This window comes from Salvelinus namaycush, chromosome 5 (genome assembly GCF_016432855.1).
Source record: "Salvelinus namaycush isolate Seneca chromosome 5, SaNama_1.0, whole genome shotgun sequence".
In the NCBI taxonomy this organism is placed as follows: Eukaryota; Metazoa; Chordata; class Actinopteri; order Salmoniformes; family Salmonidae; genus Salvelinus; species Salvelinus namaycush.
Genome location: NC_052311.1, coordinates 28,190,382 through 28,208,896, shown reverse-complemented (window position 1 = coordinate 28,208,896; position 18,515 = coordinate 28,190,382). Strand labels below are relative to the sequence as shown.

The 18,515-nt window shown below is 42.2% G+C and overlaps 1 protein-coding gene across 2 annotated transcripts; it reads left to right on the top strand.

Annotated features, from left to right (window-relative positions):
- The first annotated feature begins 933 nt into the window (after positions 1-933).
- On the top strand, positions 934-17,892 carry LOC120048147 (four and a half LIM domains protein 1-like). Of its 2 annotated transcripts, none has more exons than XM_038993886.1 (6): positions 934-1,060; positions 14,828-15,009; positions 15,575-15,752; positions 16,358-16,527; positions 16,761-16,947; positions 17,145-17,892. In XM_038993886.1, the coding sequence occupies exons 2-6, from the start codon at positions 14,854-14,856 to the stop codon at positions 17,297-17,299; spliced, it is 846 nt and encodes a 281-aa protein (XP_038849814.1). In that variant the 5' UTR covers positions 934-1,060; positions 14,828-14,853; the 3' UTR covers positions 17,300-17,892. The 2 variants fall into 2 exon arrangements, with proteins under 2 accessions (XP_038849814.1, XP_038849813.1); XM_038993885.1 differs by lacking the exon at positions 934-1,060 and adding an exon at positions 7,662-7,735.
- Positions 17,893-18,515: the final 623 nt, after the last annotated feature.

Below are 18,515 nucleotides of genomic sequence, written 5' to 3'. Positions count from 1 at the left end.
GGTTGTCTGACTGAAATACGGGACAAATCGACCTATTTTTCTAAATGAGTGGTGTTGGAATTTGTTGATATAAATCGGGACATGTTTGTTTGTTTTCGGAACAAAGGGACAAAATGCGGGACAGCCCGCAAAATCCGGGACATGTGGTCATCCTAAATTGGACCACTGGGAGAGGGGTGTCTGCTCCTAGGGATTTCCCATCCATGTACTGTTAGTGATGCCAATAGTAAAGCCAAGCCATTTCGATCTTTGTTGCTAGAATTGTGCTTTTGATATAAAATAATAGAAAATATGGTTATTCTTATGTCATTGACACCTTACAGTTTGATAAGATACAACGTCTGTGGTTCTAATGTATCAACAATATTATTTACCTGTGTTATTCCTTTGTAGTAACAGTTGCAGGCTTAAGGAGGGTGAGTAAGGATACAAGTACTCTATTTACTTTTGGCTTAGTGTGACTCATCTTGTTGCAATCTCTCTCAGCAAACGATATTCATTACCAAAGAAGGAGGTGAGCATGCACTGGGGAATACTTTGCATACATATGGATAATATAGATGACATATAAATGTCACGTCAAACATCTCCATCCTAAATACATTTTCTGGATAGCACCTTACATCCTCCTCTGAATGCAATGAAATCGATATATGTAATGAAAATAGCTTAGGCTACGCTAAGAGTTGCACACCACACTAAAACATTACAAACTTATATTGCGATTGCTTGATTCATATACCTGATCTCAAAGAGCAGCCTGTTGTTAAGCAGAAGCCCTGTCTTGATGCTTTTGAATTCTACAGTATTGCTTCCATGACCTCCAGTATTAACCAGTGAGAAGTTGAGATCCTAACAGCTACATCTTATAAATTCCTGGATGAGGTCATTGTTGATATTAACATAGAGGTTTGGATCATATCCTGCTGGTTTTTTTTCTTCTGAGCTCCACTTGCTTTTTAAGGAGCGTCAACGGCGCGTCTGGTACCTCGGCTAAAAACTTACTGTTGGACGCATCACTGTAGAGAGAGGAGGGTGCATATTTTACGCTTGGAGATAGGTGAGTCAAATTACATTTTGAGAATTAAAAAACAACTTCAAACCTAGTAATATTCGTTTTTAGTGTTGGGATAAAGTTTATCTTTGACTGGGAAAATTCCAGCGGACCAGACTGTTTATGCGAAAAAGTTAAACTTTTTTTGTTATATATTTCTTTACTCCCCTTTATGTCTATGAGATGAGTACATGTTTAAATCACATTTGTTGTGTTTTTGTTCAATTCTGACTTTGGGTCCAAGCAACAACAAAAAATGGACACAAGGTGCATGTGCATTTGGGCACATTGAATGCTGGTGTACATAATTAAATTCCACGTAGTTGGCACCAGTAGCTTTAAAGAGGTCTGATAAGGAAGGCTGGAATTTTAATAGTCAGTGATATGAAGTAAAGTTCCATCCCTGGAGGCATGTGGTGTCTTTATTCTTAGTGCATTTTAGCCTATTGGCAATTATTTATCTCAAGTATATTTTTTAAAGAAGCTGTTGCAGTACATTTTGTGGACTGAAAATGTATAGATTTTCAGATAAAACCAAAGATCTGTGAGTGTCTATATGCATATGGTTATTGTGTGGCTTGGTAAATTACTGAAGTCTATGTGGTCAGTTTTAATGGTTTAAAATGAGCCGTTTGGTACATTTACTAGTGCTTTTAATTTCAAGTTTTATAGTTTACTGACATATGGAAAAAATAAGTAACTGAAAACCATTTTATTTACATTTTTTTGTGTTCTGTACACAGATGATGTAATCTATTCAATCAAACCCTGAAACCAGCTTTCTGGCATAAGTCAAAAGCAGCATTTGTCTTCCTCAAGCAAAATATTGTGTACAATGGGACTCACAAAAAACTGTACTGTATATAATGTTGTTTTGGACATATCCAATAGTCAAAATGTGGTATCCAGTATTAATTGAATAGGGCCCTGACCCCATGTCTACATCAACAGTGCTCAAGAATACCATAATAACACTAGCCTACCTCCCACCAGCGGGTTATTCAAGGTCAGCCCAAAAACCCTTTACAAAACACACAGTACAATAGGTTGCCCTCAGTCCTGCTACACTTTACTGGTTAAGCCAGCTGCCAAGCCAAATGTATGATGTCATTTTCTCCCAGCAGCAGCTTCAGAACACCTGGGGAGGCCCCTCCTCCTCTAGTGTGACTGGCTCTCATTGTGCCAATGACATCACCATTTTAGGCAATAAAAGCCGAAACTATTTTTTGTTTGGATTGGGTTCAGCGCCCATAACTTTTCATAATATGGTACATTAATTATATGGTACTTTACAGTACACTCCTTGTCTCTAACCAGACTGATTGATTCAGTCCTGTTTCAGTCCATGTGAGCATTTGTGCCTTCGTGAAGAATGTGTTCATGCAAAGTTTAATCTGATCAACCAGTCATATAATGATATACCAGCGTGGCACATCAGCAATAGCAGCAGGACCCAATGTTTGCAGACATAATGCCCATTGGAACACATTGTGACATTGATTATGTTAGATCAGAGGGCTCAGCTACTGGAGGGCCTTGTGTTTCCTGTATGGTCCACATCAGTCCCAGGGGGACACCTGGCCTTCTGCCCAAGAAGACAGCCTCTGGAGCATTAGTGTCCTCTGTTTACTCTCACTGTGTGTGTGTGTGTGTAGGCTTGCACCTATGTGTACTTGTTGGTTAAGGGGCTTGTAAGTAAGCATTTCACTGTAAGGTCTACACCTGTTGTATTTGGTGCATGTGACAAATAACATTTGATTTGAAGTGTGTGTAGATGAGTGGAGCATATGAAATAATGATACAGCACACTCACTAGCCTTTCAGCTGACTGCTGAGTAGATCCTAATTAGGCAATGTAGTGTGTCTGACTGACCGGCTGGCTGTGAGGGAAGCAACATTGTCTCCAGTGGAGGCAGAACTGTACCTCCCTGCCTTACACATTTTACATTTTGGTCATCTATCCAGAGCGACTTACAAGAGCAATTAGTGGTAAGTGCCTTGCTCAAGGGCACATCAACATATTTCGAACCAGATTTTGGTAATTCAAACCAGCGATGTTTCAGTTACTGGCCCAACGCTCTTAACTGCTAGGATACCTATCACCCATCTCCACATCCACACCTCATTGTGTTGTTACAGAGAAAGAGAGCGAGAGAGAGCTCATAACCCTCTCCCAGACCCTCTTTCCAATTGGCAGAAGTACTGTGTGACTCTCCAAATGACTATGACCATATTTTGCAACTGGGGCTCACCACTTTTTAAGGGCGGTCTGCAGGCTTATAGGGAGGGATGAAGTGAGTCTGCTTCTTTTAAGAGCTCTTTCCATCGTCCTACTTGACATATATTGGGGATAGACTCCTCAATCTATCTTTATGAACAGAGCAGACTGGGCTATTGGAGCAGTTTACTTTTGGAGAGATTCAGAGAGCTGTGAGTCATGCAGAAGAAATGGGAGCTCGAAGTGTTGGCCGGGCCCACTGTGAAATCCTTATCAGTGTGTGTGCGTGTGCGCTTGTGTTTGTGTGTGGAGCTCAATGTCATGGAAGGGAGGGTTTGGGGGGTGGTGAATGGAAAAACACATATCCCCCCACACCCCCTCTTGTTTGGAAACACTGTTGCCCTCGATTGACACGTAGGACCGAGAATAAATGTGTGGTTGTCTAAGGGGTAGTGACCTTTGTGTGCAAGTGTGACGTGGATATCATGTCAGTGTCATGTCCGGTAGCGAGATGATGATGTGGGCATGTGATCACGTCAGACTTGTTGACAAAATGGCTCCTTGTGTCCACTCAGAAATCACACATATTTGACCCAGGTCTGTCTCCACCTTCACCTCTGTTGTTGCTAGGGAACATGTGTTGATATAGTTCTGTGTCTGTCACTGTGTCTGTGTTTGTGTGTGTGGTGGTGAGTCAGTAATACAATAGTACTCCCCTGAGATTAGACGGCCTTATCACTGCCCTTTCCACTGACCAGGACCAGATGGTGACAGAGTCACAACAGAACTCAGAGAGACAGACAGAGGGAACATTCTGAGAAATTACCCTTTGGATAGGCTGTCCTTTTGTTTCTGTCGGGGCTATTTCAAACATACATTAACTAAATTATCACGATTAGAGGCTGACATTTTTTGCCAGAGAGCTGGTCATTGAGAATGTGTTATTTAAGCAATAAGGCCCGATGGGGTGTGTTATATGGCCAACATACCACGGCCCAGGGCTGTTCTTAGGCACCACACAACACTGAGTGCCTGGATACAGCCCGTAGCTGTGGTATATTGGCCATATACCACAAACACAGAGGTGCCTTATTGCTATTATAAACTGGTTACCGACATAATTAGAGCAGTAAAAATAAATGTTTTGTCATACCCGTGGTATACGGTCTGATATACCACGGCTGTCAGCCAATCAGCATTCAGGGCTTGAACCACCCAGTTTATAATGACAACTTAAACACAGCCGCACAAGATGAATAATGCATGTTGCCAGTGGACGTCAGTGTTACTGTAACACATGGTAAGGGATCATTTGTGCTGTAGGGTAGGTTATTAACAGATCTACGAACTGTGATAAAACCGCAGACAATGTACCAGTGATATAGCTGTCTCACAGGGCTATGGTGATCTTAGGTTGTGTCTGTACACACTGTACACTAGGCTGTACAGTAGAAGGGGTGTCGGCATGTTCTAATGACCCAATCAGGACCTACTCCTGCATCTGGTCAGGAAGTCCACTCCAGACATCCTATTTTTTCTTACCTCTCTAATCCCACTGGTAACATGTGCAATACGACTCTGTCTGGTTAGATATATGATGTTAATGCACAGAGGATTTCAAATGATGTCATTATCTACCACCACTGCTACTGAACGGCTGCCGGGTTATCCTCTGAACAGTTCTTTTAATCTCTGCCAGGGAGCATAAATACCGAGACCAATAGCGTTTCATGTAGTGGAGTGCTAGGAAGCATTGAGGGAGAGCAAATATGCGGTGCAGAGATTGTAGAGTCCCGATATCTGTGTCCCGGTTGGATAGGTAGATACAACTGAACGTGGTCAACATATTCTCCTACAGTACGTCACATGTATTGTCAACATTTTAACACGTCGGTGTTTATGGCTATTGGCTGACTAACTCCTATCAGTTTCCATCTTTAGATTGGAAAAGGTATTTGTGGTTCTTGTGTGGTTTGTTGTTGCTGATGGAGCCAGGGTGAGTGTGTGGTGCTATTTCTGTCCTGTTTGAAGGCAGTACCTAAGGGACTGGCGGGCGGGTGTGCATTCCTCTGCTATTGTCTACTAGGGGAATAGACACAGTCTCAATAGCAGTACCCGCAAATGAGCCTGTCACACCGCTGTCAGCATTCCAATCGCGCATGCATACAGGGACATGCACGGACACATGCACAGACGCACGCACGCACGTTCACACACACACACACACACACATGCACAAACACTGATTTATATTGTCAACACAACAACTGCCTGTTACAGAGGGAGGGGGAGATGGAGGGAGAGAGGAGAGAGATATTGAGAAAGGATCAAGAAAAATAACAACTGAGGGAGGCCGTACAAGGGAGAAAGGGACAGGGATGACAATAATGGGGGGATGAGTGTACTAAACAGAGGACAGAAGACAGGGCTCTTACTCAGGGGGCTTAAAAGGGCAATCTGTGATTGCCACATCAATTTGGGGATTTTTAAATGTATGATATGATTTATACATGCCTCATGAGCTTAGTTCAACTGTCCTACCCCACCAAAAACCCAAATATAAGCTTACTTTAATGTTTGTAAATAATGTAAACAAGCACTGAATAGACTTCAAATATGGCTATTCAGTGAAATCAAAATATTTTGATTTCATGCATGGTCAGCTCTTGCGTCCATAGCTTTGTATATGAATTTGAGTGGTTACATTTTTCCAAACCCATCCCTCAGCTTTTTATTAAAACAGTGGCAGGGAGTCACTGATCTACAGATTGCCCCTTTAAGTGGTGTGTTGTGGTGTCCATGATACCTACCTGATCATAAATGCTACTGTGTGGGTTTAGTTTAACTGAGGGACAGGTGATTTACACAGACAGGCAACAAAAGAACAAACAATAAGTTCAAACCTCAATAATGGGAGAAAACAAATTCTGTGACTACAACCAAATGCCTTAAACAAGCCTCCACTACTTTGAATTCTCTCCACAGGATCTGTTGTCCTTTGGCTTATTCTCCTGGTTGACATGGGTTTCATCCCAAATGGCACCCTATTCCCTATATAGTGCACTGCTTTTGACCATTGTCCATGGAGCTCTAGTCAAGTGTAGTGCACTGCGCAGGAGATCGGAAGCCATTTGGGAGAAACACAGGGAGAAGTGCTGAGACATGGTAGACTCATCAGGGCAAGTAAACAATGGGGATCATGGGTCTTTACTCGGGTCATTGACTTGATGATGCCTTGATTATTTAATCCAGTTTCCATCATTACCTCCCATACTTTCCTGTTCATTGTGTGTGTGTGTCTAGAACCACACTTCCCTGGCAATTCCCAGCCCTAATATTAACATGGCATAAGTCGTGGCAAAATGTGTAGAATTGCAGGAAATTCGCTTTTAAGCTGCAACAACCTCTCTCCACCCAATGACAAAGTGAAGGCAAGCCCTGGCTACTGGTATAATGCATTTAGTTAAGAGAGTTAAGTAGTTTAACTGCACAAATATATTGATTGCACAAATCCGTTGTCTGCATGTGTGGGTACGCAGACCCGCGAGCCACTGCGGTCCCTCATGATGAGTTCATATTTTTTGTGGCCCCCACCCCCATCAAAGTGGCCCATCCCGGGTCTATGGTGTATAGTTCCTTTTGAGTTACAAAATAAATCCCTCTTACTGTGAACAGCTTCGCTCCTTTCAAGGAAATATTTTCACTGAGACACCAAAGTCACAGAGAGGTATTCAACATTGGAAAAAAAGTGTTTGAAAATGTGTCTTTTTTTTCTCCTTTGGATCTTAAATGCATCTTGTGTTTGTGCCTTGAAGAACCTTGTCTGCGAGCACTTCAGAGCATAGTTTCTAGAACACATAATCTGGTTATGTAAATACAGACGCAACATGCACACATATGCACGCACAGACAGACAGACACACACACTAAGTGTTGATGGTAATATAAACAGCGTTACTAAACAAACTAACCATAAATTATGACTTGATTAATACACTGTTTGCACCATGTCTTTCAGCACTTTCACTGAGTAATGATATCAGCTTGCTGGTTGGTCACAGTGTTGCACTCAGCCACTGTCTCAATGTTAATATAATGTATATATTATATATAAAAATAACATAGGGGGCAGTGTGGGTATATGTTGACTCTGATGTCCCAGCCATGGTATTGGCTTTCTCTGTCCATCTCCCCCCCAACATTCTATTCTTCTGATGCATATCCTAAAATGGAATGGATAGTTCATGGTTGGGTTTGGGTGTGGGGTTAGGGGGTGATGGGGTGGCTGTGGGTGTCAGGCTGTGGGTCAGAGGGGGTGTATATATAACCCATACCTTGGTAGGGTGTGTGGTCTTCTCCTTTCTCCCTGTGTGGATGCTACTCTCTCCTCCGGTCCTTGGATTTGTCTTTCTCCTCTCCTTACCTCTCTTACCTGGACCAAAACATGGCTTACAGACTTTCAGGTAGCTAAAGAAATAGGCTGATGGAGTGTGGGGTTGCATTGTGATGGATGCGTGTCTTGTTCATATGGGTTCAATCCATTACTGATACCTGGTGCTGGACTAGTGGTGGTGGTTTGGTGAGATTTCCTCAAGTTTGGTCAAAGACACTGGCTGGTAGGTTGTGGAAAGTTCCTCTTGGGCCTTGGCTAGAAATATGGGTTTGTTTGGTGCGTCAGAAAGGACATTTTGTCAGGAACCACTACTCTGGAGTTAATTTTCTAATTGTTGCATTTTTGGTGGAAAGGAAGCTAAGGTCTTATGACACCACAGAGGGAGCAAAGAGGTCCCTCGAGTACGTTGAAAAATAATTCTGGAGAAAAGTGATGGTTTGACCTTTTTCAAGGCAATGCTATTTACAGCTGGATTGATGCATCTGTATCGTGGAAATTAAGTCCTTGGGACAGCATCATTCAGGCTGTAAGTAGTGGATCAAAGATGATTCATCCAATATTTTTTTATTGGGTACATTTCAAGTCAGACAGAGATATCACATGGTAGATACTATACATTCAGTGCCTTCAGAAAGTACTCAGACCCCTTGACTTTTTCCACATTTTGTTGTGCTACAAAGTATTATTCAAATGTATTTAATTGTAATTTCTTTGCAACAATCTACATAAAATACTTTATAATGTCAAAGTGGAAGGAAAAATGTAACTAATATATCTTGATTAGATAAGAATTCACCCCCCTAAGTCAATACATGTTAGAATCACCTTTAGCAGCGATTACAGCTGTGAGTCTTTTTGGGTATGTCTCTAAGCGCTTTACACACCTAGGATTGTGCAATATTTGCCAATTTATTATTTTTAAGCTCTGTCAAGTTGGTTGTTGATCATTGCTAGACAGGCATTTTCAAGTCTTGCCAGTGATTTTCAAGCAGATTTAAGTCAAAACTAGGCCACTCAGGAACATTCAAGGTTGTTTGGTAAGAAACTGTAGTGTAGACTTGACCTTGTGTTTTAGGGTTATTGTCCTGCTTAAAGGTGAATTAATCTCAGAGAGTCTGTTGGAAATCAGACTGAACCAGGTTTTCCTCTAGGATTTGACTGGTTCTTAGCTACATTCAGTTTATTTTTATCCTGCAAAACTCTGCAATTCTTGATGACAAGCATACTCATAACTGCCGAGTGGCGCATCGGTCTAAGGCAATGCATCTCAGTGCTAGAGGTGTCACTACAGACCCTGGTTTGATTCCAGGCTGTATCATAACCGGGCGTGATTGGGAGTCCCTTAGGGCGGCGCACAATTGGCCCAGCGTCGTCCAGGTTAGGGTTTGGCCGTCATTGTAAATAAGAACCTAGTTAAATAACATTTACAAAATAACAATGCAGCCACCTCCATGCTTGATCATTTGTAGAGTGGTACCCAGTGTTGTGTTGCATTTGCCCCAAACACTGTATTCAGAACAAAAAGTGAATTCCTTTGCCTCATTTTTTTTGCATTATTACTTTAGTACCTTGTTGCTAACAGGATGCATGTTTTGGAATATTTTGTATTCTGTACAGGCTTCCTTATTTTCACTCTGTCATGCAGGTTAGTATTGTGGAGTAACTACAATGTTATTGATCCGTCCTCAGTTTTCTCCTACCACGGCCATAATTCTCTGCAACCATTTTAAAATCAGCATTGGCCTCATGGTGAAATCCCTGAGCATTTTTTCTTCCTCTCTGGCAACTGCATTAGGAAGGATGCCTAAATCTTTGTATTGTCTGTGTGTATTGATACAACATCCAATGCCCAATAAATAACTTCACCGTCCATGCTCAAAGGGATATCATTTATTTTTTTACCAATCTATCATTTGGTGCCCTTCTTTCTGAGGCATTGAATCCGTTTGAATCTGTGCTTGAAATTTGCTACTCAACTGAGGGACCTTACAGATAATTGTATGTGTGGGGTACAGAGATGGGGTAGTCATTGAAAAATCATGTTAACCACTATTATTGCACACAGAGTCCGTGCAACTTGTGCGATTTGTTAAGCAAATGTTTACTCCTGAACTTATTTAGGCTTGTCATAACAAAAGGGTTGAATACTTATTGACTCAAGACATTTCTGCTTTTCATTTGTTTATTTAATTTGTACAAATTTCTAAAATCAAAATTCCACTTTGACATTATGGGGTATTATGTTTAGATCAATTTAATACATTTTATATCCAGGCTGTCACGCAACAAAAAGTGTAAAAAAGTCAAGGGGTGTGAATACTTTCTGAAGGCACTGTAGCAGTTGATCTTACCTCCATAACCCTCTCTCTGGGGTCCGTTTGGCTCTGATCTGCCATCAGTAAGCCATCCGTGATCAATGTTAATGAGAGCCAGGCTCTGTGAGGCTATCCCTGACACCATCCTGGTTCACCACTCACTGTGCTCTTACTCTGACCTTTCCACTGTAAAGTGTTTCTCCCACCCCAGGGACCAAAGTGGTGTACTCCAACCCCTCCTACAAAGAGTGCTGGTGCATACCATGGCTGTTTCTGTGGAAGCAGCTGTGTGATTGGCAGTAGCTGAAAGGCTTAGCGCTTAATCACAGTGCTCTTTTATTAGGCACATCTAGACCCACAATGGTCACGGTGGCACAGTGGCATCCACAGTGTCCTCAAAAGTCAATCATCTGACTTTGTGGGCCTAGGTGTCCCTGACATACGGGCACAGTGCTTACACACTCAGAATGGAATGCATGGTTAACTCAGTTTGAGATGGATTTGGGCTTCTGAGACTGTGATACCTTGATACCCTACTGCCTCTAAGCCATTGATCCGGTCCTGCCAATTGGATTCTATTGAACTGATCCCGACTGGCTCGTACCACTCAGATAAGAATGGGGATGACTCACCGGTGGCTCTGTATAGGGGCTCAAGCCAGGCTGCCTCCTTTATCCCTCTGGCACAGTAAAGACGGGCCTCTCTCTTTCCCCTCTTCTACGAATCCATCCATCCTCACTGTACACTACAGCTGGGAGAGAACACATACCACAGCGGCTCTAACTCATCCCGTTCAGTTCACCACACTCACTGTTGACCACATCCCCAGGCCACTCGAAGAGCACCAATTGGCACTCGTCAATATTTGCAGTGTTCCCACGGCTACCAGGATATATTGTCATTCCATCATTAGTATTTCCCCCCATTGCTCTCATTGTATTAAAAAGGTTTAAGATACTTGAGCGCTCACAATAATATCACATCTGTTGTCTCAATAATCAGAGATATTTTCGTGAAGACGGGTTGGTTGTTTAGCAACAAAACCAACGCATGCACAACTATGGGGCAAAACAGACAGGGTTGGCTTAGATTGTTGACAACATGTAAACTGTATTTTGTCTCCAATGTTTATTGAAAACATAAATACATTTGCACAATCAGCACTTATCTCTCAAATAAGGAGATGATCGTGGACTACAGGAAAAGGAGGACCGAGCACGCCCCCATTCTCATCGATGGGGCTGCATTGGAGCAGGTTGAGAGCTTCTAGTTCCTTGGCGTCTTCATCACTAACAAACTAACATGGTCCAAGCACAGCAAGACAGTCGCGAAGAGGGCACGACAAAACCTATTCCCCCTCAGTAGACTGAAAAGATTTGGCATGGGTCCTCAGATCCTCAAAAGGTTATACAGCCGCACCATCGAGAGCATCCTGACGGGTTGCATCACTGCCTGGTATGGCAACTGCTCAGCCTCCGACCGCAAGTCACTACAGAGGGTAGTGCGTACGGCCCAGTACATCACTGGGGCCAAGCTTCCTGCCATCCAGGACCTCTATACCAGGCGGTGTCAGAGGAAGGCCCTAAAAATTGTCAAAGACTCCAGCCACCCTAGTCATAGACTGTTCTCTCTGCTACCGCACGGCAAGCGGTACCGGAGCGCCAAGTCTAGGTCCAAGAGGATTTTTTAATAACGCTACCTACATGTACATATTACCTCAATTACCTCGACAAACCGGTGCCCCCCGCACATTGACTCTGTACCGGTACCCCCGGTATATAGCCTCGCTATTGTTATTTTACTGCTGCTCTTTAAAATGATTTGTTACTTTCATTTTATTTTTTTGTATTTTTCTTAACTGCATTGTTGGTTAAGGGCTTGTAAGTAAGCATTTCACTGTAAGGTCTACACCTGTTGTATTCGGTGCACGTGACAAATAACATTTGATACCCTGATGAAGACAGCTTAGACATAAATGTTCTCCTTTATTTTTTAAGTATTCGGCGCATGTGACATACGATTTGATTTGAAATACATTTACAGTTGGTTAGGTAGCTAGCATATTTGAGCCACTTACGATTCCCCACGTGGCAGTTTCTTGTCATTCTTGCAAGTAATCTGGCCATCCAGAATCACAACAACACAGTGACTTCTGCCCCATGGAAGCGCGCTCTTTGTTTTCGTGACATTGTCAGCTAACCCATCTATGAGACATGTAGGAGGCTTGCAAGTGCATGACATTGACAATCAAGATGATCACGATGACACATACTGTAGGTCACTGACAGGCTGAAAGAGCATTGTTCATTCCAGGGAGGCCATAGAACACAACCAATCTCTTCCAGGACACAGCTGGGTCTTCACCCTTACAAAAAAAGATTTAAGTTTTGAAACTGCAGTAAAAGTACAGTAACTGTAGTTGACTGCTATTTTGGAGGAAGTAATTGCAGAATATACTGCACTCTTAACTGCATTTATACTACAAAATTACTGCAGTAAAAAAAACTGTTATTTTGGATGCAGTATTTGCAGCATACTGCAGTTATACTGCACTCTAATTAAGACACGAGGGGGTGTGGTATATGGCCAATAAACCACGGCTAAGGGATGTTCTTAGGCACGACGCAACCCCAGAGGTGCCTTATTGCTATTATAAACTGGTTATAATACATGCAGTAAAAATACATGTTTTGTCATACCCGTGGTATATGGTCTAATATACCATGGCTGTCAGCCAATCAGTATTCAGGGCTTGAAGCACCAAGTTTATAACTACAGTTATATTGCAGTGTACTGCAGTTATACTGCACTCTGACTGCAATATTTTTCCCAAGGGCAGTGTTGGGGAGTAGTGAACTACATGTAGTTCAACTAGTAATTTAACTCATTTCTGCAGTAGCTTGGTGGTAGTTGAACTAAATAAAATCTAGGTAGTGTTTTCACTAGTTAACTGCTTACTACTGGAACTACACACTACTTTTAATGCAAAAAGCTGAGAAAATATGGGTGAAGTGGGCATTAATTTACATTCTATAAACATATGACCCCAAAGGTATCGGTCTTGCAATTTGTATTCTGACATTTCAGATCTACATATGATAATCTTTCACGAAGTAGTTTGGATGTAGTGAACTACTTTTTCAAGGTAACTTTAGTTAAGTAAACTATATGTTTCTTAAGGGTAGCTTTAGTGCAGCTTAACCTTCTTCCAGTGTGAAATAATTGGTAGCTTGGTAAACTATATGTTTCTTAAGGGTAGCTTTAGTGCAGCTTAACCTTCTTCCAGTGTGAAATAATTGGTAGCTTGGTAAACTATATGTTTCTTAAGGGTAGCTTTAGTGCAGCTTAACCTTCTTCCAGTGTGAAATAATTGGTAGCTTGGTAAACTATATGTTTCTTAAGGGTAGCTTTAGTGCAGCTTAACCTTCTTCCAGTGTGAAATAATTGGTAGCTTGGTAAACTATGTTTCTTAAGGGTAGCTTTAGTGTAGCTTAACCTTCTTCCAGTGTGAAATAATTGGTAGCTTGGTAAACTATATTTTCAGAGTATCTTCTCCAACACTGTTGGTCTTATCCTGACGGATGATCCGCCTGTGCTGCCCATTGTGATCGGAATGTTAATGAGAGGAGCAGAGGACGGTTTTGTTTACAGCCAATGAAATGGCGCTGCCAAAAAGAAGACAACGGCAGAGAGGTTGGATGGGATGTGATGGACTGAATGAGCCAGGCACTCTAAAAATATGACTTAAACTTTCCAACAAAGCCTGATAAAGTCAGCCAACCCCCGCAGGGCCGAGTTAGACACAGCGTGATGACTACATGCTAAAGCTCTGTTCACAGCCAGACATCTGTGGGTCATTTTGAGGCAGCCATTTTCCACACACTTCCCTCAGACGTTTGGCATGCCGGTGCTAAGCCCCTTGCCTGGTTGGGTCTGATTAGAGGACAGAACTCGTACTGGGATGCCAGCTTGAACATGTATTTTTCTTAGCTTGGATGATGGATAGGTTTTGTGTGGCTGGGTGCCTGCTAGACAGGGCCATGTTTTGTCAACATGACAGTGTGTGTTAATGGCAGTGGTGGAAAAAGTACCCAATTGTCATACCTTAATAGAAAATGACTCAAGTAAAAGTCCCCCAGTAAAATACTACTTGAGTAAAAGTCTAAAAGTATTTGGTTTTAAATATACTTAAGTATCAAAAGTATAAATAATTTAAAATTCCCTATATTAAGCAAACCAGACAGCACCATTTTCTTGTTTTTTTAAATTTACGGCTAGCCAGGGGCACACTCCAACACTCAAGCATAATTTACAAACGAAGCATTTGTGTTTATCTTTATAAGTGCATGAATTTGAACATTTTCCTGCCCTGCTAGCCATTCAAAATGTAACGAGTACTTTCGGTTGTCAGGGAAAATGTATGGAGTAAAAAGTACATTATTTTCTTTAGGAATGTTGTGAAATAAAAGTAGTCAAATATAAATAGTAAAGTACAGATACCACAAAAAACTACTTAAGTACTTTACACCACTGGTTAATGGCAGTGTGAGGACGTTTGGAGAGCCCTGAGTCATTATTCAGGTCTGGCTGCATGCATTGTAGATGGCTGAGGAACAAGTTTCAAGTTCAAGCTTTAATGTCATGTGCACAAGTAACACTTTTTTGGGGGTTACTACATGATTCCATATGTGTTATTTCATAGTTTTGACATCTTCACTATTATTCTACAATGTAGAAAATAGTAAAAATAAAGAAAAACCCTGGAATGAGTCGGTGTGTCCAAACTTTTAACTGGTACTGTATATATGACTTGTTCCCCAAGGTAAATATGATTGTTGTTTGTACAGGGCCGAGGAGCTACTCTACTTCCACCATGACTGAACGCTTTGACTGTTACTATTGCCGTGACAACCTGCATGGGAAGAAGTATGTGATGAAGGATGAGAAGCACGTGTGTACAAAGTGCTTCGACAAACTCTGTGCCAACACATGCGCCGAATGCCGTCGCCCCATTGGGGCTGATGCCAAGGTGGGTATTGTGTATGTCCTTGTGAGTGTGTGTGTACCCTTAAATGTGTGTTCATAAAGCTGATTGGCTTCAGTTCATATGTCCAGATTAAGGCCAGTGTTGCATATCTGTGCCAGTATCCACAAAGCCTTTCAGAGTAGGAGTGCTGATATAAGATCAATTTAGCCGTTTAGATAATAACGAATATGATTATATGGACAGGTGGCGACCTGATCCTGGGGCAGCCGCCTCCACAACATAACAGTCACAGATACTTACTTGTGTTATAGACACTATCATTGCTAACGAACCCTGAAATATTATACCATTCACATTGTTTCACCATGACTAGTGTCTACCCCAGGGTGTCCATTTGGCTGTCAGTCCCTTCATAGTATGCTGCACTCAAATTCACGTAATCTACACTAATGCTTTCCAGAAGGACATACTCTTTTTTTTCTGGCTAACACCTCTGAATACCGTCGCCAACAAATGATTGGGGAAAGAGCCTCAGTTTGATGAGGTGTGTAGGAAGCCCATGTGAATGAATGCATCTCACGCCTTTCCCTCCCTCCTCTCTGTCTAGGAGCTGAACCATAAGAACCGTCACTGGCACGAGGACTGCTTCCGCTGTGCCAAGTGCTACAAGCCCCTGGCTAACGAGCCCTTCGGCGCCAGGGACGACGGAAAGATCATGTGTGGCACGTGTGGCTCCCGCGAGGATGGCAACCGGTGCCAGGCCTGCTACAAGGTGGTCATGCCAGGTGGGCTTAACCATACCCATAATACACTTCTTTCTTAAGTGACCTAGCAGTGTGCAGATGGCCGCTGTTTACATTTATGTTGTTCTTGTGAAGCCCAGGGCAAATTCCGACACTATGTGCGTTCGTAAATTCAGAGCGTTGTCAGATGGTCCGTTTGTAAATTCAGAGCTTTTAGCTCTGTCTCGGAGCGTTCAGAACGCACATTGGACGCTCTGGCCGAGGAGTACGGTTGATCCGACTGTTCTGACCTCGCAGTCAAGCACCCAAGCCATCTTGCTAGCTACTTTCAGACACAAATGAGAGAACATCTCACTGGCCACTTTACTCGCCCTAGCATAACTGGTTAGACTGTTTATGTTATCTAGAGCGTTAGTGACTAACTGAGCTGCTGGCAACAAATGAATTACGTGTATTTTCCGAAGCTTACTGATACCAGTCATATTCAACAGGTGTTGCGCATTCGTAAATTAATCCGTTATTCGGCACTCTGGGACACTCAGACAAGAGTACTCTGAAATCGGAGTAGATAGACAGTGAATTTACGAACTCACCCACTGTGTGAAACAAGGGTCTGTTTTCTCATCTATTATATCTTTGACTGCCAGGCACGCAGAATGTGGAGTATAAGAACAAGGTGTGGCATGAGGAGTGCTTCACCTGCTTCGAGTGCAAGCAACCAATCCGCTCGCAGAGCTTCCTGAACAAGGGCGACGACATATTCTGCGGCCCGTGCCACGAGAAGAAATTTGCCAAGAAATGCTTCCACTGCAAGCAGGTGCATAAGACCTGCCCCTTCACACACCCACAAACAGAACAAAATCATTGTCATTCTGTCTGAATTTTGTTTAATTATTTCCTGCCATGTTAGTGTAATTACAGGCCTAATTATAGCATTCTTATACTCAAGTATACCAACAGAAGGTACAAGTTAAAAGAAAATGCTTTGTTATTCATACAGAATAAGTACATGGTCTTCCAATGCAACTAACATGGTTTTTCTCCCCTCAGCCCATCACCACAGGTGGTATAAGCTACCAGGACCAGCCCTGGCACTCCGAGTGCTTTGTGTGTCATACATGCCGTAAGGGCCTGGCCGGAACCCGCTTCACCTCCCATGAGGAGCATGTCTACTGTGTGGACTGCTACAAGACCTCCGTGGCCAAGCAGTGCAACGGCTGCAAGAATCCCATCACAGGTCAGACACCCACACTTTACATTAACATTTATGCTTTATATTTATTGTATGGACACTTTTTATAATAAATGAAGGATTTCATTGTGTAGGATGGAATGTTTTTAGTGAGATTCAGTGGCATTAAGATGTTATGGCTGTAAACTGGTTATAATATATCTGGCCCATTACTATGCTGCACACTATCTCCCATAATACAGGGTTTGGCCATGGGACCAACGTGGTGAACTACGAGGGTCACTCCTGGCACGAGAACTGCTTCAATTGCAAGAAATGCTCCCTCTCCCTGGCCAACAAGCGCTTTGTCATCAACGGAGAGGACATCTACTGCCCTGACTGTGCTAAGAAGCTGTGAGCATAGCCAGCAACGGGGCCAAATAAGTGCCCTGTCTCATTCATGTTGGGGGCAGAACATAAACGGAATAAGCCAACTAACTCAAATTAAGTGGCCAATCAAGAGTTTAAAAGAGAAAGCATGTATTAGGTTAATCACCTGAATGAAATCTAACAGCAGTTGAATATGAATCTTGTTCCACTGTTTTCTGTCATTGTTTAATACTAACACACCAAGTGGTTTGTTTTTTTTGGCCTACAATATGTAATACTAACAAGCTTGGGTCAAATTCAGAACTCTGCATAATCATTAGGGAATGGCCTTTTCAGCTCCTTACTGGAACAGTAATGGCTGTTACATGCTTCCTGTTGCTTCTTGAATCATATACTAGCTAAGTAATCAGTCATGGTGTCTCTGAAGTGATGTGTTTGAAGAGCTGTTGAGGGTTGTGTATAGTGCTTCAATAATCAGTATGGACAAACTAGGTCTTCATAGGTATCAAAGTGTTATGCTCAGAGAGTCTAATCATGTACTCAGCTTTTTGAAGTGAAGTTTAAGATGTGAATGCACATTATTAATCAATAAAGGTAAGCTCCAAAATTGTGTTTATTTCCCTCTGCTCGACAAATGAAACCCCTCTTATTTTGCAAAACTTTATTTAACAGTTCATATCCTCTCAGTACATTTTAGATATATTTACAAATATAATTTGTGGACAGGGCTTGGGTTAGGGTCTGAAAAGCCTCCAGAAACCAATTCATATTCACTGTAGCCCTGGTCAGGTAGAATGATTGTCATGGCCAAGGTAAGGACATGTGACGTGTTTTATTAGTTAGATTTGCTATAATAAGGCACCATTCTATCCTACCGTCATTGCAACTGACTGTCATGAGATTGTTAAGAACAGTTAGCTCCGTATTCAAGCCCACAGATGCAGAAAGGGATTACTTTTTTTTTTTTTTAAGTGTCCAAGTCCTGTTTATTAGTAATAGATCAGGACTGCCATGTATTGGCTCTTTGACTGGATGTGCCACTGCTATTACCTAAGCACATGTAGCGCTGACCACGGAACCACCATGGGTTTCATATTGAACACGTCTACAGCAATACCCTGCACTTTGAATAGATGAAGGTTTGTCAAGTCAAGGAGGGAAGTTCATAAAAAGCCTGGATGGGAAGAGACAGGAGAGAATAGAGAAAATGTATTTCCTTCAAGAATACCAAACCCCCCTCAGGA